The sequence below is a fragment of the Pelophylax lessonae genome (assembly GCF_965119305.1).
Source record: "Pelophylax lessonae genome assembly, chromosome: 4".
NCBI classification, from domain to species: Eukaryota; Metazoa; Chordata; class Amphibia; order Anura; family Ranidae; genus Pelophylax; species Pelophylax lessonae.
The window spans coordinates 139,444,062-139,467,990 of NC_138771.1; the positions used below are offsets into that span (position 1 = coordinate 139,444,062).

The window sequence follows — 23,929 nt, forward strand, 5'->3', positions numbered from 1 at the left end:
AGGCTTCTGACATCTCTTCTACTCAACTGTAAGGCTTCTGACATCTCTTCTGCTTGGTAAGCCTTCTGAAATCTCCTCTACTCAGTGTAAGGCTTCTGACATCTCTTCTACTCAACTGTAAGGCTTCTGACATCTCTTCTGCTCTGTAGGGCTTCTGAAATCTCCTCTACTCAGTGTAAGACTTCTGACATCTCTTCTACTCAGTGTAAGGCTTCTGACATCTCTTCTACTCAGTGTAAGACTTCTGACATCTCTTCTACTCAGTGTAAGGCTTCTGACATCTCTTCTACTCAACTGTAAGGCTTCTGACATCTCTTCTACTCAACTGTACGGCTTCTGACATCTCTTCTACTCAGTGTAAGACTTCTGACATCTCTTCTACTCAGTGTAAGGCTTCTGACATCTCTTCTACTCAACTGTAAGACTTCTGACATCTCTTCTACTCAACTGTACGGCTTCTGACATCTCTTCTACTCTGTAAGGTTTCTGACATCTGCTCTACTCAATGTAAGGCTTCTGACATCTCTTTTACTCTACTGTGAGGCTTCTGACATCTCTTCTGCTCGGTAAGGTTTCTGAAATCTCCTCTACTCAGTGTAAGGCTTCTTACATCTCTTCTACGTAACTGTAAGGCTTCTGACATCTCTTCTACTCAGTGTAAGGCTTCTGACATCTCTTCTACTCAGTGTAAGACTTCTGACATCTCTTCTACTCAACTGTAAGGCTTCTGACATATCTTCTACTCAGTGTAAGGCTTCTGACATCTCCTCTACTCACTGTAAGACTTCTGACATCTCTTCTACTCAACTGTAAGGCTTCTGACATCTCTTCTACTCTGTAAGGTTTCTGACATCTGCTCTACTCAATGTAAGGCTTCTGACATCTCTTTTACTCTACTGTAAGGCTTCTGACATCTCTTCTGCTCGGTAAGGCTTCTGAAATCTCCTCTACTCAGTGTAAGGCTTCTTACATCTCTTCTACTTAACTGTAAGGCTTCTGACATCTCTTCTGCTCGGTAAGGCTTCTGAAATCTCCTCTACTCAATGTAAGGCTTCTGACATCTCTTCTACTCAGTGTAAGGCTTCTGACATCTCCTCTACTCAGTGTAAGACTTCTGACATCTCTTCTACTCAGTGTAAGACTTCTGACATCTCTTCTATTCAGTGTAAGGCTTCTGACATCTCTTCTACTCAGTGTAAGGCTTCTGACATCTCCTCTACTCACTGTAAGACTTCTGACATCTCTTTTACTCAGTGTAAGGCTTCTGACATCTCCTCTACTCACTGTAAGACTTCTGACATCTCTTTTACTCAAAGTAAGGCTTCTGACATCTCCTCTACTCACTGTAAGACTTCTGACATCTCTTCTACTCAGTGTAAGGCTTCTGACATCTCCTCTACTCACTGTAAGACTTCTGACATCTCTTCCACTCAACTGTAAGGCTTCTGACATATCTTCTACTCAGTGTAAGGCTTCTAACATCTCTTCTACTCAACTGTAATGCTTCTGACATCTCTTCTACTCTGTAAGGTTTTTTGACATCTGCTCTACTCAATGTAAGGCTTCTGACATCTCTTTTACTCAACTGTAAGGCTTCTGACATCTCTTCTGCTCGGTAAGGCTTCTGAAATCTCCTCTACTCAGTGTAAGGCTTCTGACATCTCTTCTACTCTGTAAGGCTTCTGACATCTCCTCTACTCAGTGTAAGGCTTCTGACATCTCTTCTACTCAGTGTAAGGCTTCTGACATCTCTTCTACTCAGTGTAAGACTTCTGACATCTCTTCTGCTCAACTGTAAGGCTTCTGACATCTCTTCTATCTAACTGTAAGGCTTCTGACATCTCTTCTGCTCGGTAAGGCTTCTGAAATCTCCTCTACTCAGTGTAAGGCTTCTTACATCTCTTCTACTCAGTGTAAGTCTTCTGACATCTCCTCTACTCAGTGTAAGCCTTCTGGCATCTCTCCCACTCAGTGTAAGGCTTCTGGCATCTCTTCCACTCAGTGTAAGGCTTCTGGCATCTCTTCTACTCAGTGTAAGGCTTCTGACATCTCTTCTACTCAGTGTAAGGCTTCTGACATCTCTTCTACTCAGTGTAAGTCTTCTGACATCTCCTCTACTCAGTGTAAGGCTTCTGGCATCTCTTACACTCAGTGTAAGGCTTCTGGCATCTCCTCTACTCAGCGTAAGGCTTCTGACATCTCTTCTACTCAGTGTAAGACTTCTGACATCTCTTCTGCTCAACTGTAAGGCTTCTGACATCTCTTCTACTCTGTAAGGTTTCTGACATCTGCTCTACTCAATGTAAGGCTTCTGACATCTCTTTTACTCAACTGTAAGGCTTCTGACATCTCTTCTGCTCGGTAAGCCTTCTGAAATCTCTACTCAGTGTAAGGCTTCTGACATCTCCTCTACTCAGTGTAAGGCTTCTGGCATCTCCTCTACTCACTGTAAGACTTCTGACATCTCCTCTGCTCAGTGTAAGGCTTCTGGCATCTCCTCTACTCACTGTAAGACTTCTGACATCTCCTCTACTCAGTGTAAGGCTTCTAGCATCTCCTCTACTCAGTGTAAGGCTTCTGACATCTCCTCTACTCTGTAAGGCTTCTGACATCTCCTCTACTCTGTAAGGCTCCTGACATCTCTTCTACTAAGTGTAAGGCTTCTGGCATCTCCTCTACTCAGTGTAAGGCTTCTGACATCTCCTCTACTCTGTAAGGCTTCTGACATCTCTTCCACTCACTCAGTTTAGGAGGTTTAGACACACACACATTAAATGATGAGTTGAACTCAAGACAGATATAAAAGGCACAAATGAGAAATTAGTGTAATTCTGTAATCATCGATTCCTTCATATTTTTCCAATGCCAATGCAAGAAGTGTAAGTACAAGTAGCCAATCAGGTGTGCTGCAGTGCAAGGTGCATGCTGTAAGACTTCTGACATCTCTTCTACTCAACTGTAAGGCTTCTGACATCTCTTCTACTCTGTAAGGTTTCTGACATCTGCTCTACTCAATGTAAGGCTTCTGACATCTCTTTTACTCTACTGTAAGGCTTCTGACATCTCTTCTGCTTGGTAAGGCTTCTGAAATCTCCTCTACTCAGTGTAAGGCTTCTTACATCTCTTCTACTTAACTGTAAGGCTTCTGACATCTCTTCTGCTCGGTAAGGCTTCTGAAATCTCCTCTACTCAATGTAAGGCTTCTGACATCTCTTCTACTCAGTGTAAGGCTTCTGACATCTCCTCTACTCAGTGTAAGACTTCTGACATCTCTTCTACTCAGTGTAAGACTTCTGACATCTCTTCTACTTAGTGTAAGGCTTCTGACATCTCTTTTACTCAGTGTAAGGCTTCTGACATCTCCTCTACTCACTGTAAGACTTCTGACATCTCTTCTACTCAGTGTAAGGCTTCTGACATCTCCTCTACTCACTGTAAGACTTCTGACATCTCTTCTACTCAGTGTAAGGCTTCTGACATCTCCTCTACTCACTGTAAGACTTCTGACATCTCTTCCACTCAACTGTAAGGCTTCTGACATATCTTCTACTCAGTGTAAGGCTTCTAACATCTCTTCTACTCAACTGTAATGCTTCTGACATCTCTTCTACTCTGTAAGGTTTCTGACATCTGCTCTACTCAATGTAAGGCTTCTGACATCTCTTTTACTCAACTGTAAGGCTTCTGACATCTCTTCTGCTCGGTAAGGCTTCTGAAATCTCCTCTACTCAGTGTAAGGCTTCTGACATCTCTTCTACTCTGTAAGGCTTCTGACATCTCCTCTACTCAGTGTAAGGCTTCTGACATCTCTTCTACTCAGTGTAAGGCTTCTGACATCTCTTCTACTCAATGTAAGACTTCTGACATCTCTTCTGCTCAACTGTAAGGCTTCTGACATCTCTTCTATCTAACTGTAAGGCTTCTGACATCTCTTCTGCTCGGTAAGGCTTCTGACATCTCCTCTACTCAGTGTAAGCCTTCTGGCATCTCTTCCACTCAGTGTAAGGCTTCTGGCATCTCTTCCACTCAGTGTAAGGCTTCTGGCATCTCTTCTACTCAGTGTAAGGCTTCTGACATCTCTTCTACTCAGTGTAAGGCTTCTGACATCTCTTCTACTCAGTGTAAGTCTTCTGACATCTCCTCTACTCAGTGTAAGGCTTCTGGCATCTCTTCCACTCAGTGTAAGGCTTCTGGCATCTCTTCCACTCAGTGTAAGGCTTCTGGCATCTCCTCTACTCAGTGTAAGGCTTCTGACATCTCTTCTACTCAGTGTAAGACTTCTGACATCTCTTCTGCTCAACTGTAAGGCTTCTGACATCTCTTCTACTCTGTAAGGTTTCTGACATCTGCTCTACTCAATGTAAGGCTTCTGACATCTCTTCTACTCTGTAAGGTTTCTGACATCTGCTCTACTCAATGTAAGGTTTCTGACATCTCTTTTACTCAACTGTAAGGCTTCTGACATCTCTTCTGCTCGGTAAGCCTTCTGAAATCTCTACTCAGTGTAAGGCTTCTGACATCTCCTCTACTCAGTGTAAGGCTTCTGGCATCTCCTCTACTCACTGTAAGACTTCTGACATCTCCTCTACTAAGTGTAAGGCTTCTGGCATCTCCTCTACTCAGTGTAAGGCTTCTGACATCTCCTCTACTCTGTAAGGCTTCTGACATCTCTTCCACTCACTCAGTTTAGGAGGTTTAGACACACACACATTAAATGATGAGTTGAACTCAAGACAGATATAAAAGGCACAAATGAGAAATTAGTGTAATTCTGTAATCATCGATTCCTTCATATTTTTCCAATGCCAATGCAAGAAGTGTAAGTACAAGTAGCCAATCAGGTGTGCTGCAGTGCAAGGTGCATGCTGTAAGACTTCTGACATCTCTTCTACTCAACTGTAAGGCTTCTGACATCTCTTCTACTCTGTAAGGTTTCTGACATCTGCTCTACTCAATGTAAGGCTTCTGACATCTCTTTTACTCTACTGTAAGGCTTCTGACATCTCTTCTGCTTGGTAAGGCTTCTGAAATCTCCTCTACTCAGTGTAAGGCTTCTTACATCTCTTCTACTTAACTGTAAGGCTTCTGACATCTCTTCTGCTCGGTAAGGCTTCTGAAATCTCCTCTACTCAATGTAAGGCTTCTGACATCTCTTCTACTCAGTGTAAGGCTTCTGACATCTCCTCTACTCAGTGTAAGACTTCTGACATCTCTTCTACTCAGTGTAAGACTTCTGACATCTCTTCTACTCAGTGTAAGGCTTCTGACATCTCTTTTACTCAGTGTAAGGCTTCTGACATCTCCTCTACTCAGTGTAAGACTTCTGACATCTCTTCTACTCAGTGTAAGGCTTCTGACATCTCTTTTACTCAGTGTAAGGCTTCTGACATCTCCTCTACTCACTGTAAGACTTCTGACATCTCTTCTACTCAGTGTAAGGCTTCTGACATCTCCTCTTCTCACTGTAAGACTTCTGACATCTCTTCCACTCAACTGTAAGGCTTCTGACATATCTTCTACTCAGTGTAAGGCTTCTAACATCTCTTCTACTCAACTGTAATGCTTCTGACATCTCTTCTACTCTGTAAGGTTTCTGACATCTGCTCTACTCAATGTAAGGCTTCTGACATCTCTTTTACTCAACTGTAAGGCTTCTGACATCTCTTCTACTCTGTAAGGCTTCTGACATCTCTTCCACTCACTCAGTTTAGGAGGTTTAGACACACACACATTAAATGATGAGTTGAACTCAAGACAGATATAAAAGGCACAAATGAGAAATTAGTGTAATTCTGTAATCATCGATTCCTTCATATTTTTCCAATGCCAATGCAAGAAGTGTAAGTACAAGTAGCCAATCAGGTGTGCTGCAGTGCAAGGTGCATGCTGTAAGACTTCTGACATCTCTTCTACTCAACTGTAAGGCTTCTGACATCTCTTCTACTCTGTAAGGTTTCTGACATCTGCTCTACTCAATGTAAGGCTTCTGACATCTCTTTTACTCTACTGTAAGGCTTCTGACATCTCTTCTGCTTGGTAAGGCTTCTGAAATCTCCTCTACTCAGTGTAAGGCTTCTTACATCTCTTCTACTTAACTGTAAGGCTTCTGACATCTCTTCTGCTCGGTAAGGCTTCTGAAATCTCCTCTACTCAATGTAAGGCTTCTGACATCTCTTCTACTCAGTGTAAGGCTTCTGACATCTCCTCTACTCAGTGTAAGACTTCTGACATCTCTTCTACTCAGTGTAAGACTTCTGACATCTCTTCTACTCAGTGTAAGGCTTCTGACATCTCTTTTACTCAGTGTAAGGCTTCTGACATCTCCTCTACTCAGTGTAAGACTTCTGACATCTCTTCTACTCAGTGTAAGGCTTCTGACATCTCTTTTACTCAGTGTAAGGCTTCTGACATCTCCTCTACTCACTGTAAGACTTCTGACATCTCTTCTACTCAGTGTAAGGCTTCTGACATCTCCTCTTCTCACTGTAAGACTTCTGACATCTCTTCCACTCAACTGTAAGGCTTCTGACATATCTTCTACTCAGTGTAAGGCTTCTAACATCTCTTCTACTCAACTGTAATGCTTCTGACATCTCTTCTACTCTGTAAGGTTTCTGACATCTGCTCTACTCAATGTAAGGCTTCTGACATCTCTTTTACTCAACTGTAAGGCTTCTGACATCTCTTCTACTCTGTAAGGCTTCTGACATCTCCTCTACTCAGTGTAAGGCTTCTGACATCTCTTCTACTCAGTGTAAGGCTTCTGACATCTCTTCTACTCAGTGTAAGACTTCTGACATCTCTTCTGCTCAACTGTAAGGCTTCTGACATCTCTTCTATCTAACTGTAAGGCTTCTGACATCTCTTCTGCTCGGTAAGGCTTCTGACATCTCCTCTACTCAGTGTAAGCCTTCTGGCATCTCTTCCACTCAGTGTAAGGCTTCTGGCATCTCTTCCACTCAGTGTAAGGCTTCTGGCATCTCTTCTACTCAGTGTAAGGCTTCTGACATCTCTTCTACTCAGTGTAAGTCTTCTGACATCTCCTCTACTCAGTGTAAGGCTTCTGGCATCTCTTCCACTCAGTGTAAGGCTTCTGGCATCTCTTCCACTCAGTGTAAGGCTTCTGGCATCTCCTCTACTCAGTGTAAGGCTTCTGACATGTCTTCTACTCAGTGTAAGACTTCTGACATCTCTTCTGCTCAACTGTAAGGCTTCTTTCTGACATCTCTTCTACTCTGTAAGGTTTCTGACATCTGCTCTACTCAATGTAAGGCTTCTGACATCTCTTCTACTCTGTAAGGTTTCTGACATCTGCTCTACTCAATGTAAGGCTTCTGACATCTCTTTTACTCAACTGTAAGGCTTCTGACATCTCTTCTGCTCGGTAAGCCTTCTGAAATCTCTACTCAGTGTAAGGCTTCTGACATCTCCTCTACTCAGTGTAAGGCTTCTGGCATCTCCTCTACTCAGTGTAAGGCTTCTGACATCTCCTCTACTCTGTAAGGCTTCTGACATCTCTTCCACTCACTCAGTTTAGGAGGTTTAGACACACACACATTAAATGATGAGTTGAACTCAAGACAGATATAAAAGGCACAAATGAGAAATTAGTGTAATTCTGTAATCATCGATTCCTTCATATTTTTCCAATGCCAATGCAAGAAGTGTAAGTACAAGTAGCCAATCAGGTGTGCTGCAGTGCAAGGTGCATGCTGATAAGAGCAGACAGCAGAGAGACAAGCTCACCAGTGTGCTATCTCTCCTTTTGCTGGCTCATAACAGGGTGGGAGAGAACCTACAAGTGAAAGTGAAACTGCAGCAGAGGAAGTCAGGTTCTCTTCCATGCTAGAGAGGGCTGTGCTGTGTAAATTACAGGACTGGATGAACAGAAAAACAAACCATTTGACAAAAACAGCTCTCATAGATATATTTTATGTGTGTATTTAGATGTTTTCCTGGAGTTCAGTTTTAAAAATTGCTTATGAAATTACAAACAAAAAAGGCTTTTATTGAGATGATCAATGTTCACAAATGGCATTTTCATTGACAAATATCCAAAACCTGAGAGTTGGCAGCAGTTGAACATTTCTTGACATTAACAAAACCTTTCTCTCTGTTGACAGCAAAAGAACTCAAAGGTCAGAAACAGTGACATTTTTGTAACTTTACCTTTTTTTTTTCTTTCTATTCAACTTGAAGACATTGGCAAAGACCCTCTGGTAATTGGCAAGCAAGTTATGGAAATAAGGCACTCCCTTAAAGAGTGCCGAGCTCTAACTGACAAGATTTGCTGCTCAGCAAGTGAAGGACTTGATAGGGCTGTGTGGGACCATCGTAGCAGTAAGTATAGGAGATGGTGCCCTCTAGTGTCTGCACTTTATACCTCACTCTGTCTTCTATAGAATCTGACAAAACCACTCATACTGTGGCCATTTATTATTATTATTATTATTATTTCAGGTTCTTGTATAGCACTGTGAATTTACGATTATGCTTTAATTATTTCATATAGTTCAGTAATAATCATGCTTCCACATTTAGAGCTCTGGAAAAAAAGAAGCTAACACTTTGAACATCTGTGTCACTGTAGACACCATCGTCATGTCACAAGAACACAATTCTCATTCAAACTATCCAAGTTATGGTTTCAGCTATGCTTTTTTGGCTAGTTGCACTTTCCTTTTACATACCATAATGTCCGCTATGTCATGTTCCCATGGCTATCATTCTACGAGTAGTTTCTATCTTCTAATGCTTTACTGTAGATCAGCTACTAACTAGAATGCTACAACTAAATTAACTAAAAAAAGCATGAAACGAGCAATGCCGGCACCCCTGTCCGTAATTCACCTCTGCACCTCCACTTATCCACAACCCACCTCTGCACCCCCTTTTGCAACTCAAATCTGCACCCCCTGTCTGCAAATCATCTCTACACCCCGTGTCTGCAACTCACCTCTTCTCGCCCACTCATCCACAACCCACCTTTGCACTCCCTGTCCCTAATTCACCTCTGCACCCCTCCCTACCCTTCCGCAACTCACATCCGCACCCCACATCTGCAAATCACCTCTGCCACCTCTTTCCACAACTCACATTTGCACCCATCTGCAAATCACCTCTGCACCCCCTGACCGCAACTCACCTCTGGACCCTCACCCATCCACAACCCATCTCTGCACCCCCTGTCTGCAACTTACCTCTGTATCTTTTTCTACAGCTTATCTCTGCAACCCCCCATCAGCTAAGCTTTGCAGCCATCTTATATAGCTCCTTAATTCTACACCTTACTTCTGACCTCTGTATATCCTCAGCTTTGCATAAGCCCCCCCACTGCCTTGCTTACCTCTCGTTACAAAAAATCGGGTTGGCTTTACCCATTCAGTGTACTGTCACTTGTCGCTGCATCTCTTCCCACTTGCCAGTGGCAGCTGCAGGATCATCAGGCGTGGGGGTCACTATCCGGACACCTGTAGCTCAGCATGTATAGTAATGCCCCTCATCCTGCCCATGAACACACAGTGCTGGGCAATTGTCTCTCCCTCGTTCCAACTCTGAGTGCAGTGGCTGGAAGGTTTTGTGGAAGCCGACGGGAGAGATGCAACCTGCGCTGTCACCTGCAAACACAGGGCTGAGGCGGCCATCAGAAGAGAGCTGCAATTGGCCCCCTGAGCTGTGCCGTGTGACAAGCCAGAGACAAGACTAGGAGAATACAAAACAGATTGGGACCAGGACAAGGGTCAGGTAGGCAGGAGGGCAGCTGTGCTGCCTGTCAATCTACATATGAGAGTGTGTGCCACAGGAAGTGATTAGGGTCTCCCCAGGCACACCCGGAACATCCCATGCGCTTGCCTATGTTATTATTTAAGATTGATATAGCATCAACAGTTTGCACAGCACTTTACAATATAAAGGGAGACAGTACAGTTCAATTCAATTTAGGAAGAGAGGGTTAGGAAGACACTGTTTGTTAAATCTTACAACCAAGGGGGTGTACATGATAAAAAAGCTAGCAAGTGTGAGGTTGGTAGAGATAGTAAAAGTTCAGTTTTTAGGTAAAGGCTCGATAGGCTTCCCTGAAGAGATGAGTTTTCAGGGACTGCCTAAAGGCGACTAGAATAACACATAGCCAGGCAATTTGGGGTAGGGAGTTCTGAAAGATGGGAGAGGTTCTGGAGAAGATCTTGCTCGTCCAACCAGTGAGATGGTGATGCCATAGAGAAAGTAAATTGAGCCTTAGTGACTCGGCAAGTTGTTACCAGAAACCAAAAAGCTAGTGTGACATGGCCTTACCAGTAGCTCAGCAGAGCCCTTCTCTATTTATCCACACACCTACTTTTGCACCCCTGTCCATTACTCTGTGTATCCTTTGCCTATACTCTGAATACATTTGTTGCCAGTACACCAACAAACTTGTTTCAAAATGCAAATCTCTTTATTCTGGTATGATCGCATAGAAAAGCAATGTTTTTGGACTGCGTGGTTCTAAAACAATGTTTTTCAATGTGATCATACAAGAATAAAGGGCTTTATACTCCTCCATGTTGTTCACCGTGACCAGTTGGGAGTTGTTGCAGCACCCTGTTAACCACATAGTTGATTCAGAATTTTGTGCGAAAGGAATATTCTCCATCTCTCCATTAACCTATCTCCACCTGTCTGCATCCCTCTTCACCTCTCTAGCCCCTCTCTTCACCTCTCTGGCCCCTCTCTTCACCTCTCTGGCCCCTCTCTTCACCTCTCTGGCCCCTTTCAGTATAGCAGAATGAAACATACTCTGATTAGTTACTATCGAAACCAATTGTGCTGGGAAAATTTTGCTTTCACACACCTGTAGAAACTAGGCCAGTGCTTCTAGAGCTGGCTTCCATTTTATGTTTGCAGGCCATGAACTTCCTGAATTGAAGCTAATAAAACACAGAAGTTCAAAAGCTCAATTCCAGTGTGGTAACCAAATTCATAGAAACAGCTGTTATTATGAATTGTAAAATTGGTGGGCTCAGCAAACTAAAAATACCACATAATGACTGATTCCTGGAATATGCTTGGTTTTATGACATTTATGAGAACTGAACAGACTTGTAACAAAGCTTTGATATTAGATTTTTTTCATGCGGCAGACTCTGTTTGTCTGTGATGTTCTACATAAGTACAGAAACTAAAACATGTTTGTATGAATATACTCTTTTATATATAGAGCAATTGCTTTAGGTGTATGGTCTTCACTCTCTACTGTATTTTGAGGGATATTTGTGGTTGCAGAACGTTGCCTCATCGTATGTTCACTTGGAAAGATGGACTGAAGTTCTAGAACTTGTAACAATCTCTGATCTGTCTTGTTTTCCAGAAATCCCCAAACAAATGGTAAAGTTCTCATGTGGAGTTGAAGCAGAATTAAGATTCAAAACTGTGTTCTCAAACCTCATTCATACTTTTGCAAAACTGACACACACTCCTGCTTATCTAACCGACATCAAGATTATTCTTTACAGACCTTCCGTAAGTGATCATTTCACTTTCTCATGATTAAAAATAACTGAACATAACTGAGAACTTAACGTGTTTTCTAAAAAAAAGCATTTTCTGTTTTGTAAAAAGAACAATTTATTATGTTTAACAGAGACATATACTATAAATGCACAAAATGTAAATAGCTACCATATTTGCCAATATGGATATTAAATTATGTATCATTATAGAATGTTGACCTAGACAGATATCCAAATGCATTTAGAAATCAGGTTTTTGGCTTTTTCTGATCAGCTGTGGGTTCAGAGGATGCAAGATTCTTTTTTTTTTTTTTCAGCTGAACTTAATGGATGCGCCTTTATTTTTCCTCACCCTATTTAATAATAATCTTCATCCCTATGTTGTTTATAACTATCTCATTGTGTGCAATGCTGCCCTTTCTTCCCATTGGGTAGGGAGCAAGTGCAATACTTTGTGTTTGCATGGCCGGTGCTACCACTTGGCGAACTAGGCAGCCACATAGGGGGCAGCCACCGAGGGAGCAGCCACGGCCCAGGGGCGTAGATAAGGAGGGGGAGTCAGGGAGTCCAAACTTCCCCCAGCCTATTGAAGCTGCAAACTACCAGCTTCAGGAGCCGCACAGACTTTCTGTCACAGCCACAATCTGTCTCCTGCAAGTTGTATAGAAAAGTAACATGCCGCTGGGACTGGAGGGATCCTGGGTGATGTCAGAAGGGAGGGACATATGAGGAAGGTTTAGCTACCCATTTGCTGAGGAGGCAGAGGGTGGTGGTGCAACCTCTAGCCTACATGCTGTACTGCCTCCTTCTGCCTCCTCAACAATTGGTTACACAAGTTCACTCTACATCACTGCAAATAAATCCCGTGGGCTTCGTGTAGTGCAGGTACGGGATCGATCGATCAATCAAGCAGCAGATCTGATGAGGGAGAAGCCTGCACTTAAGCTCCTGAACTGTGCAGTGAAGATCCTCCAATGATTGAGGTGAAGGAGAAGAGAGCAAACAGATGTTTTGCCCTGTAAATACAGGACGCTTTTACAAGTGCCTCTGTCCCCTTTAATAACTGCCATTGTAAGCTTGTATAACAGTGTAAATTTGCTGTCCCCTCAAAATAACTCAACACATAGCCATTAATGTCTAAATCACTGGCAACAAAAGTGAGTACACCCCTAAGTGAAAATGTCCAAATTAGGCCAAATTTGCCATTTTCCCTCCACAGTGTCATGTGACTCGTTGGTGTTACAAGGTCTCAGGTGTAAATGGGGAGCAGGTGTGTTAAATTTGGTGTTATAGCTCCCACTCTCTCATACTGGTCACTGGAAGTTCAACATGGCACCTCATGGCAAGGAGCTCCCTGAGGATTTGAAAAAAAAAGAATTGTTGCTCTACATAAAGATGGCCTAGGCTATAGGAAGATTGCCAAGACCCTGAAACTGAGCTGCAGCACGGTGGCCAAGACCATACAGCGGTTTAACAGGACAAGTTCCACTCCGAATAGGCCTCACCATGGTCGACCAAAGAAGTCAAGTGCATATGCTCAGCATCATATCCAGAGGTTTTCTTTGGGAAATAGACGTATGAGTGCTGCCAGCATTGCTGCAGAGGTTGAAGGGGTGAGGGGTCAGCCTGTCGGTGCTCAGACCATACGCAGCACACTGCATCAAATGGGCTCGCATGGCTATCGTCCCAGAAGGAAGCCTCTTTTAAAGATGATGCACAAGAAAGCCTGCAAACAGTTTGCTGAAGACAAGCAGACTAAGGACATTAATTACTGGAACCATGTCCTGTGGTCTGATGAGACCAAGATAAACTTATTTGATTCAGATGGTGTCAAGCGTGTGTGGTGGCAACCAGGTGAGGAGTACAAAGACAAGTGTGTCTTGCCTACAGTCAAGCATGGTGGTGGGAGTGTCATTATCTGCCAGCACTGGGGAGCTACAGTTCATTGAGGGAACCATGAATGCCAATATGTACTGTGACATACTGAAGCAGAGCATGATCCCCTCCTTTCGGAGACTGGGCCACAGGGCAGTATTCCAACATGATAACGACCCCAAACACACCTTCAAGACGACCACTGCCTTGCTAAAGAAGCTGAGGGTAAAGGTGATGGACTGTCCAAGCATGTCTCCAGACCTAAACCTTATTGAGCATCTGTGAGGCATCCTCAATTGGAAGGTGGAGGAGCGCAAGGTCTCTAACATCCACCAGCTCCTTAATGTCATCATGGAGGAGTGGAAGAGGACTCCAGTGACAACCTGTGAAGCTCTGGTGAACTCCATGCCCAGGAGGGTCAAGGCAGTGCTGGAAAATAATGGTGGTCATACAAAATATTGACACTTTGGGCCCAATATTGACATTTTCACTCAGGGTATACTCACTTTTGTTGCCAGTGGTTTAGACATTAATGGCTGTATGTTGAGGTATTTTGAGGGGACAGCAAATTTACACTGTTATACAAGCTGTACACTCACTACTTTATATTGTAGCAAAGTGTCATTTCTTCAGTGTTGTCACATGAAAAGGTATAATAAAATATCTACAAAAATGTGAGGGGTTTGCTCACTTTTGTGAGATACAGTAATTTATTCTTCTTCTGTCATTGGATTCAGTAGCTCCAGAGGTTTCTCTTTATCACTCTGCCTTGCACTCTAGAATTAAATAAAAATTTATAAACTTGCTAGCCCTTCTGCCAAAGCAGTCCACACAGGCAATTTTGTCCTGTGGGTAAAAAATGATACTTAAGAGAGCTGATGGAGAAATGCCACAAGGTCACCTCTCCCTGCCCTTTACAAATAAATCTGATACAAAAACATCATAGCCTGTCTCTGCTCGATATATCCACTTGTGTCTCCTTTTTTTAAGACCTCTTTATACTGTGTTTCTGTAGGACATGGCATATCAAGCAAATGCATGCAAACGTGACCCCTTAGATTCTCTGGTGGCTCTGCAGGATGATGGTAAAGAAGCAGACTGCATGCTCAGGCTTTCTAACCTACAGAAATGCCAGGTAAGTACATGTCAAAATGTAGCCCTTATTGGTTAATCACATTTTTATAAATGACAATACTAATAATTTATATTTATATTTTGTTTTATGTGCAGAATGACATCATCATAAAGGTGGATCTGCATTTTACAAGTCTTGATGGTGTCAGAATTCAGGAGAGTTTGGAGCATGTGATCCCCAAACCATGGATTGCTAAGTTATTTAACAGGACAAATCCACTGTGTTTCGTGAGAAGGCATAAAGCTGAAGCTCAAGAGAGCATGCCCACTATGGAAACGCAGCTCACTACAGACTCCTTGGACTCGCAGTCTGGAGCACATCTCGAAGATGCTGGGGAAATGCCCTTTAGTGGTCAATCAAAATCCAGCAGTGAGCCTGAAGAGAATGATGAAAGTGATATATTACCTGTCTAATGAAGATCGCATTAGAACATGAGAAATTGTATGCTATACTTCCATTCAGAAGCTGATTCATTTTTGGATGGTCCTTTAGAGTTCACAGACTACAAAGCTGCACATGAATTCAAAAGGCGCTTAGTGACTTCTCATAGTCTTCATTTGCAGGAGACCAATGTTTTTATCTGTAACTTACACATTCAGATGGTTGTTCTGATTACTGCTCTCTAGGAGAGATAGGAAATATTGTCAATTTATAACACTCTTAGCAAAGTTAATTTAATGAAAACCTATATTTCAGACTTGGACTACATAGGTTCAGGAGCTGTACAACATGATATAAATCAAGTTGATATCAGCTTGACATAAATCTGCTTCTGTATATTGCTATTACCTAGTGCCTGGTACTAAGACATTTGCAGATCTCTGTAAAGGTGTCTGTCTTTAGAAGGGAGTGGATATCTTCACACATGGACACCTCCACAAACTATTGATTTTAGTTGATTTAATACTCCATTAAAAAGGTAAACCAACTCTTAAAAGCAACTTAAAGAGCAGTTCACACGGGATTATATACTTAAATTTTATTCTATACTTTCCTTCTCCCTTAAGCCCGCCATAGACGATTCGAATCCCGACCAGTTAAGCAGGAACTGGCTAAGATTCGATCCATGTATGGGCAGGCTGAATGTACCCAAGCATTGAGCAACCAACCTGGGTACAACCAGCCTTCCGGATTTTACATGTGCTTATTGCTAGCAGCTGTTATAGCCATTAGCAATAATCACTGTGTTCTCCCAGCCTTAAGCCTCGTACACACGCAACGATTGTTGGCCGACCGATCGGCCGTCTTTTGTCCAGTGTTGTTGTGTTGGTTGAAATGTGCTCTAGACTGCACACAAATTTTATCGGCCAACAAAATCCATCTTCAGAAGAGATGTCATGTTCTGGTTTACTTTTCGTGTGTTTTTTCTTCTCTGAGCATGCCCAGTCTTGCTTATCACATTTTTGTCTGCCGAAATCTGTACTGACTGACGAACAATTGGCCGTTCTGTTGACGGCCAACAAAAATTTTATAGCATGCACACCAGATTTTGTTCGGCCGAAAAGTCGCAGTCGGTTGTCGGAAGCATCATACTAACAAGCCGACAATCGGCCAATCGGACGTTGGCCGAAAATTCACGGCCAACAATCGTTGCGTGTGTACGAGGCTTTAGTGTAGAGAAAGCTGGAATGTATAGCAATCTAAAGCCTCGTACACACACAATGATTGTTGGCCGACCGATCGGCCGTCTTTTGTCCAGTGTTGTTGTGTTGGTTGAAATGTGCTCTAGACTGCACACAAATTTTATCGGCCAACAAAAACCATCTTCAGAAGTGATGTCATGTTCTGGTTTACTTTTCGTGTGTTTTTTCTTCTCTGAGCATGCCCAGTCTTGCTTATCACATTTTTGTCTGCCGAAATCTGTACTGACTGACGAACAATTGGCCGTTCTGTTGACGGCCAACAAAACTTTTATAGCATGCACACCAGATTTTATTTGGCCGAAAAGTCGCAGTCGGTTGTCGGAAGCATCATACTAACAAGCCGACAATCGGCCGTTGGCCGAAAATTCACGGCCAACAATCGTTGCGTGTGTACGAGGCTTTACTGGAGCGGTCTTCCACACTGTCTATAACCAATAACAATTTAGGTTTTAATGTTGGCCACAAACAAAAACATTTTCAGGTAATTTAATTCAGTTTTTCATGTAAATAGATGAATGTAATATATCAGCAGTATGTTCAATAGAAACCATGGAATGGTTTAAAATATTGATGGTAGGTTTTAGCATTTGGTTGTTTTTGTAATTGAAAGTTGGTTGAAATTTCCTGCACATTGATATGGTTGGCTAGCATAGTTTTTTAAATGTATTGCCAAGGACAGACAAAGATGGCAGATGGCTAAGAATGTATCTTTATTTTTATTCACACATATGTTTTTCATCCAAATAACATGTGTAGAATGCAGTCCACGGATGTATAAAAACTGGATGATAGACACACAGTAAAGATGGCTATAAACATATAGATTTTTTTAATTCAGACTGGGGATGAATGGAAAAAATCTTACAGATGCCTTCATCCACAATATACAGTGCAGGTTTTCCTCCTGTGGCTCTTGTATTTTGACAACCAGACCCGCTGTTTGACCACGGATTTTCCTCATGTTCAATTTTTTAATCGAAAGAAGTTGGGTTGGACTGGGTCCCACAGTGTATGGCCAGCTTAAGTCTTGTGTGAACAGTCCATTTATCTGTAGGCCACAGCACACTGCAGATAATGCCATCTCCACATGCTACTCACTGTTCTGACCATTAACAGTATTTCAGAATTTTCACTTTTAGAATTTTGCCTGTAGTATTTGGGTTGCAAGTCCAAAATTATTAAACTCCTTATGTTAGTTATGCAACTATCCCAGTTGAGGAACAAGAAGAAGGGGCAAATGTATTGCAATACAAGGTGCAATTTAAGCTTCACTTACACTTTAAATGAACATAGATATGAATTTTCCAAACTTAAGCCCCGTACACACGCACAGATTGTTGGCCGACCGATCGGCCGTCTTTTGTCCAGTGTTGTTTGTTGGTTGAAATGTGCTCTAGACTTGCACTGGACAACAAAAACCAACTTCAGAAGTGATGTCATGTGATGGTTGACTTTCCGTATGTTTTTTCTTCTCTGAGCATGCCCAGTCTTGCTCATCTGATTTTTGTCTGCCGAAATCTGTACTGACTGAGGAACAATCGGCCGTTCTGTTGTTGGCCAACAAAAATTTTATAGCCTGCACACCAGATTTTTTTCGGCCGAAAAGTCGCAGTTGGTTGTCGGAAGCATCATACTAACAAGCCTACAATCGGCCGATCGGACATTGGCTGACAATTTTCGGCCAACAATCTGTGCGTGTGTAAGGGGCTTTAGTGTAAATTCAGTCTGCATTAAAGCCAAACCTGAAAAACAGCAAACCAAAGCTGTACAGATACCCTTTTTTTAACTTATTTTTGAATAATACCTAAGATAGCACCAAAGCACTAGCAGGAAAGAATTCAACCCAAGTTCGTCTTTGCTAAGCAGGAGAAAGGCACTTGGACACTTTTCTAATGAAAATGCACTTGGTACCAGATAAAGTATATGAAGAGTTCTCATAAACCAGTTTTGGTATAATTTATTTTGTACAGAAAATGTTATATATTTGGTGCACCTACTTATTATAGTTCTTCCTCTGATAAAAATAAATGAAACATAATAATGTTAGAAAAGTACTTAAACAAAAGAAATCTCAAATCGTTAGTAGTTTGCGTTATATTGCTGTCTATGTGATGAGATATAAATGTCATTTATTGGCAAGTTTAGAGGATAGAATGTGATATTACACTAGCTTTTTATTTTTTATGCACACTGGTTTCTTTTCTAGGATAGCATAGCAAGTTGCTATTTCACAAATTCTTTGTAATGAAAAAATGTTTTTTGTGACTGTTTTAAAACCTGTAGTGGATTAAAAAATGTAACTGATTACTAAATTGCAGAAATATTGCACTAATGAATGACAGCACTTCAGAGACAGCAGATCCTAAAGCTGGCCATGCACTGCTCAAGTTTCATCCAATTTCTGCTAGCTCAGCCAAAACTAGAGCAGTGTATGGCCCTGCCAGCACCTCAATCTTCAACAAAAGTCAATCAAAAAATTGACTTGAGCCTGTTGGAAAATTGTTAGTTGAACACCACCTCCACACAGTCAGATGCAGGCACTATTTGGGTATTTTGACAGCTGGCAGGACCGGCTGTCGGAAGACAATTGCCCCAGAGCTACCTCTGTTATCTATTTATTACAGGTACTTATATAGCGATGTCAATTTACGCAGTGCTCTACATATACAATGCGCATTAGTCCCTGCCCTCAAGGCACTTACAACCTAAGCCCCCCAACTCACATTCATACATAGACATACTAGGACCTATTTAGACAAGAGACAATTAACTTACCAGCATGTCTTTAAAATGTGGGAGGAAATCAGAGCACCGGAAGGAAACCCACGCAGGCACAGGGAAACATGCAAACTCCAGGCAGGTAGTGACGTGGTTAGGATTAGAAACTGTACTTATCAATTCTATACAGCCTGCACCCAGTCAAGTCTTTCTTCCTATCCAAAATAATTAGTGTGTGCCTGTCTTGCTCCTACAAGAATATCCATATGGAGCCAACAAAAACTGAAAATGTTAACAGTTATGGTGTAATAGCCTTCTATAGTATACAATTCAATGAATTGATGATGTGGGAAATCTATTTAGTGTCTCAGTCTCAAACTTATTCTGTTATTCTATGGAAATTGTATGACACTAAATATGAAATGTTATAGAGGCTGATTTTATAAAGTGTGAAGTCAGATGAGCCTGTGTTCACATTAAACATCCGGTCATGTACAGCAGAATTTAAAGAAACTGGAACTTCCCCTGCACTTAACTGGATGTTTGAAGAGAACACAGTTTAATTTGACCATGCTTTGTACTTTACAAAAACAAGTCCTTTGACTTGAAATTGCTTTGCTCTGGTATGACCATCAGATGGAGACATTCCACTATTTAATTTAGAATTATGTAAATTTTTCTACAGCAACAAATATCAGGATGGTTAATGAAAAAAAAAAAAAAAAAATATGACTTTCTATATTCTGCAATAACATATAGAAAGACTATTCAAAGTGTTGTAAAAGGAAATATATGCAGAGCCTGTCTGCAAACTACCCCAACCTTAAATCATAAACAGTGGCGGCTGGTGATCCATTGGCCCCCGACCACACCAGCTCCAGCCCACACTGTCCCCCTCCCAGTCGCCGGTTTACACCAGCTCCAGCCCGCACTGTCTCCCCCCCCACCTTCGGTCACCAGCTCTCTCACCCTGGGCAGGCGGCGGCGGCTTTCCACTCAGTCTCCTCCCTCCTCCCCCTCCGCTCCTTGGCCAATAGCATGGCTTTTCCTTTCGGCCAATCCGGAAATGGGTCTCAGGACCCACTTTCTGATTGGCCAGGAGGAGAATCAGTGTGGCAATAGCGAATATTCATTCGCTATTGCCACACAATTGGATGAGCTCTGCGCCCCGAGTCCACCCTTTTTTGAAACCTATTAGAGCCTCTGGCTCTAATCACGTGCTTCAAAAAAAAAACCCTATTGGAATCCATGTGTCTGGCGCCCTGCATGTAGATTAGGTAGCCGGACGCATAGATAGGGGGGGGCAGCGCCCCTGCGCCCCCAATGCACCAGCCACCACTGAATTTCAACGAAAGTCAAGCTACATTTTGCCTAGAGATGGGATTTAAATTGAATTAAGCTAATTTTGCAACCACAGAGTATCACTGAAGGATGCATGGCGTAAGAAATGAAAATAGAGATGCTAAAATTAGTAAATTACGTATTTACATAGTAGGCCAGCTGGGATTCCGTACAATACAAGAAATAAAAGTTATTAATGCATAAACCCGCATAAAAAAAATTAAACATATATATTATGCAGGAACACAATTTTGTAGAAAGGTTATTTTTGATTTGATCAATTCGATTTTTTAGAACAAACATGTTATATTTACCTGCTCTCTGCAATGGTTTTGCACAGAGCAGCCCTGATCCTTCTCTTCTTGGGTCCCCTGCAGCTGCTCCAAGCTCCTTCCTCTGACGAGTGCCCATCATAGCAAGCTGCTTACTAGGGGGGCACTTGTGCAGGTTAGCTCTGCCATGTGTTTATTGACCCACTGAGCGTGGCTTGGCCCCAGGACTGGCTGTGATTAACAGCAGTGGGAGCCAATGCTCTGGCTGCTGTCTCTCAGTCTTTGAGAAGGGATAGAGCAGAGAGAGCCGCTGCTCTTGTGCACAGCGCTGGGTCGAAATCGGATTTAGGTAAATATAAGGAAAGGATTTTTTTTTTTTAATTCAATGCAGAGAATGCAATAGGGGAAAAAAAAAAAAACCTTAAACTTTTAAAAACACTTTTATTCATAGATTTGGCAGAATAGTATAGACAACAAAAAAATAAGATTGTTTAACCACAGATTGGCCATAATTTAAAGCGGCTCTTCAGTCATTTCTTCACCTTTCCATCTAATAAATCCTCTGCCCTTCTTGTTTTAACTTTGGATAATAACATTTTTTTTTTCTGCCAGTAAATACAGTACCTTATACGGCCCATTTCCTCTTTCTTTCTTGTCTGGTCATAAGCCTAGGCTAATGACATAATGCACAGCTCTCTCTCTATCTAAAGCCCCGTACACACGTACCGATTGTCGGCCGTAAATATTCGGCCGACGACCGATCGGCCGATTGTAGGCTTGTTAGTATGATACATCCGACAGCGCATTTTCGGCCGAACAGAATCTGTTGTGCACGCATTAAAATTTTTGTTGGCCAACACCAGAACGGCCGATTGTTCACCAGTCAGTACAGATTTCGGCCGACAGACAGCAGATTAGCAAGACTGGGCATGCTCAGAAAAGAAAAAAGACAAGGAAAGTTAACCATCACATGACATCACTTCTGCTGTCGGCTGTTGTTGGCTGACAAAATTCGTGTGCAGTCTTGTGCAGTTTTCAACAGACACGACAGCCCTGGACAAAAGACGGCCGATCGTTCGGCCGACGATCAGTACGTGTGTATGGGGCTTAACTCTTGTGAGAGTTGGTCAGTAAGGAAGAAGGGGTGAGTCATAAGAAACCCAATGAGAGCTGCAGAGCTGGAGGGGGCTGGGTGAGGGCAGAGATAACAGGAGACTGCAGATATCCATAGGAGTATTCATCCAGAGAGGAGAAGTGTGCAGGCAAGCAGCGCTGTGAGTGAGTCTGTCTGTATATATGCGTGTGTGTGTGTGTATATGTGTATATATATATATATATATATATATATATATATATATATATATATATATATATATATATTTGTGGTCGGCTAATTAATGATGATTAGAACCTGCAGGTATGGATAAGTCGGTGTGGTGTGCCGGAACCGACGTAGGGGGTAGGCCTGTAAATAAAAGAGGGCCCACCCGAGGGATAGAGCATTAAAAAAGGGTGAAGATGGGTGGGGTGACAGCGTGTGACGCGGCAGGCGGGGAGGGGAGGAGCAGCGTCTTAAAGGCACGCTAGCTCCTCCCACAAATATAGGCCTGCGGCCTAACACATATAATGTGTGTGTGTCTTTGTACCTCTGTGTACCTCTTTGTAGATCCAAAAAGTGAACAGGCAGCAGCTTCAGCTGCCCACAGTTATAATGGCTGCAGCCAAACTTAGTGGAGGAAGATTTCTGCAACATATTTGGCAAGTACAGAATCACAGTATATATAAAATAATATGCAAAGTGGTTGAGGGAAGCTTCAGAATGGCAAATATGTTTTTATTACAAATTATGTGAGCAGACTGCAGTTCCTCTTTAAATACGATTAATAATGCAGTCAGTTTTAACCACTTCCCACCCAAGGATGGGTTCAGTGGTAATACCAGGATGATGCTAGTACCAACAGGCATCATTGTGGTATCATTGTTTGCAGCTGACAATCCCCTTTCAGGCAGAAGTGATTTGATCTCTCCAGTCCTATTGTGGAGGCCGGGAGTGATGCGGCTGGTGGCGATTGCTGCCTGCAACTGACGTCGTTCCCCTCTCTCTGCAATCTTGGAAACCAGGAGCAATGAGTATTCGTCACTTCCAGTTCCACCCTTTTGTTTACCTGGCCACTAGCAGCCAGAGAAGCAGTCAATCAGACCGATCTCAGTCTGATCAGCTGCATGGGGGCCAGAGGACAGATTTGGGATCTATTAGACCCCAAATCTCTTTGTAAAGAGGACCTGTCATGGCCCATGCTGTCACAAGGAAAATTGTTCATCCCTCTTTAGATAGCAATAAAGTTTGTACAAAAAAAAAAAATGAAAACATTTTTTTGTATGAAGTAAATAAATGTAAAAAAAAAATGTAAAGCGCCCGTCCCACCGTGCTTACGCGCAAATGCAAACACATATGTTATTCCCACACGCATATGTAAACGGTGATCGCACCACACATGTGAGGTATTGTCGCAAATGTCAGAGCAAGAGCAATCATACTAGCACCAGACCTCCTGTGACACTCTAAACTAGTAACCTGTAAAGGAGTTTAAAGTCACCTATGGAGAATTTTAAACACCGTAGTTTGCCACCATTTAACGGGCAGATGCAATTTTAAAGCCTCACATGTTAGGTATCTATTTACTCGGTGTAACGTCATCTTTCAAATTATACAAAAAGAAATAGGCTAACTTTAATATTTTGTTATTTTATTCATGAATGTGTCTTTTTACCAAAAAAAATGCATTTGAAAAACCGTTGCGCAAATACTGTGTGACATACAAAATTGCACCACACACCATTTTATTCTATAGGGTCTTTGCTAAAAAAACATATATAATGTTAGGGGGTTCTAAGTAATTTTTTAGCATTAAAAAAATGGGATTTTGGACTTACCGCAAAATCCATTTTGCTGATATTCATTCACGGACACAACTCATTATCTTCTTGACAATTAGGTTATGCTGCCCCCTACAAGAGTAGTACACTAGGCAGGAAAAAGCTTGACTACGGCTATGGGGGCAATCCCAGGGGTTATATTCCCACTCTCAGCTATAGGCATTCAGCTTGGTTACAAGCAGTGCCAGAAGAAAACCAACTCCACAAAGGGGTGGGTGCTGTGTCCATCAATGAACATCAGAGAAATGTTTTTTACGGTAAGTCAAAAATCCAATTTTCTCTGTCGTTCATAGATGGACACAGCTCCTTATCTTCTTGACAGTTGGGACGTCCCAAAGCAGTGTCAAACATGAGGGGTGGGAACTGCAAGAAAATATTCCTAAGGCTAAACCGTATCCAACCAGGTAACATGGAGCTCAACCACAAACTAGAGCTCACCTGACAAAACAATAAACCCTCAAAGAGAAACAGGTCATTTAAACAGCAGCCTGCAAAACCTTGCAGCCAAAGGAAGCATCC

General features: G+C 42.2%; 1 protein-coding gene across 1 annotated transcript in view; it reads left to right on the top strand.

Annotated features, from left to right (window-relative positions):
- Positions 1 to 15,377, top strand: part of LOC309554950 (mucosa-associated lymphoid tissue lymphoma translocation protein 1-like) — a 108,208-nt gene extending 92,831 nt beyond the window's left edge. Inside the window, exons 14-17 of the mRNA XM_082256711.1 lie at positions 8,200 to 8,340; positions 11,348 to 11,499; positions 14,380 to 14,499; positions 14,595 to 15,377. Of these exons, the coding sequence (XP_082112837.1) occupies positions 8,200 to 8,340; positions 11,348 to 11,499; positions 14,380 to 14,499; positions 14,595 to 14,912 (731 nt within the window). The 3' untranslated portion in view covers positions 14,913 to 15,377. The remainder of the gene's footprint in view (positions 1 to 8,199; positions 8,341 to 11,347; positions 11,500 to 14,379; positions 14,500 to 14,594) is intronic.
- Positions 15,378 to 23,929: the final 8,552 nt, after the last annotated feature.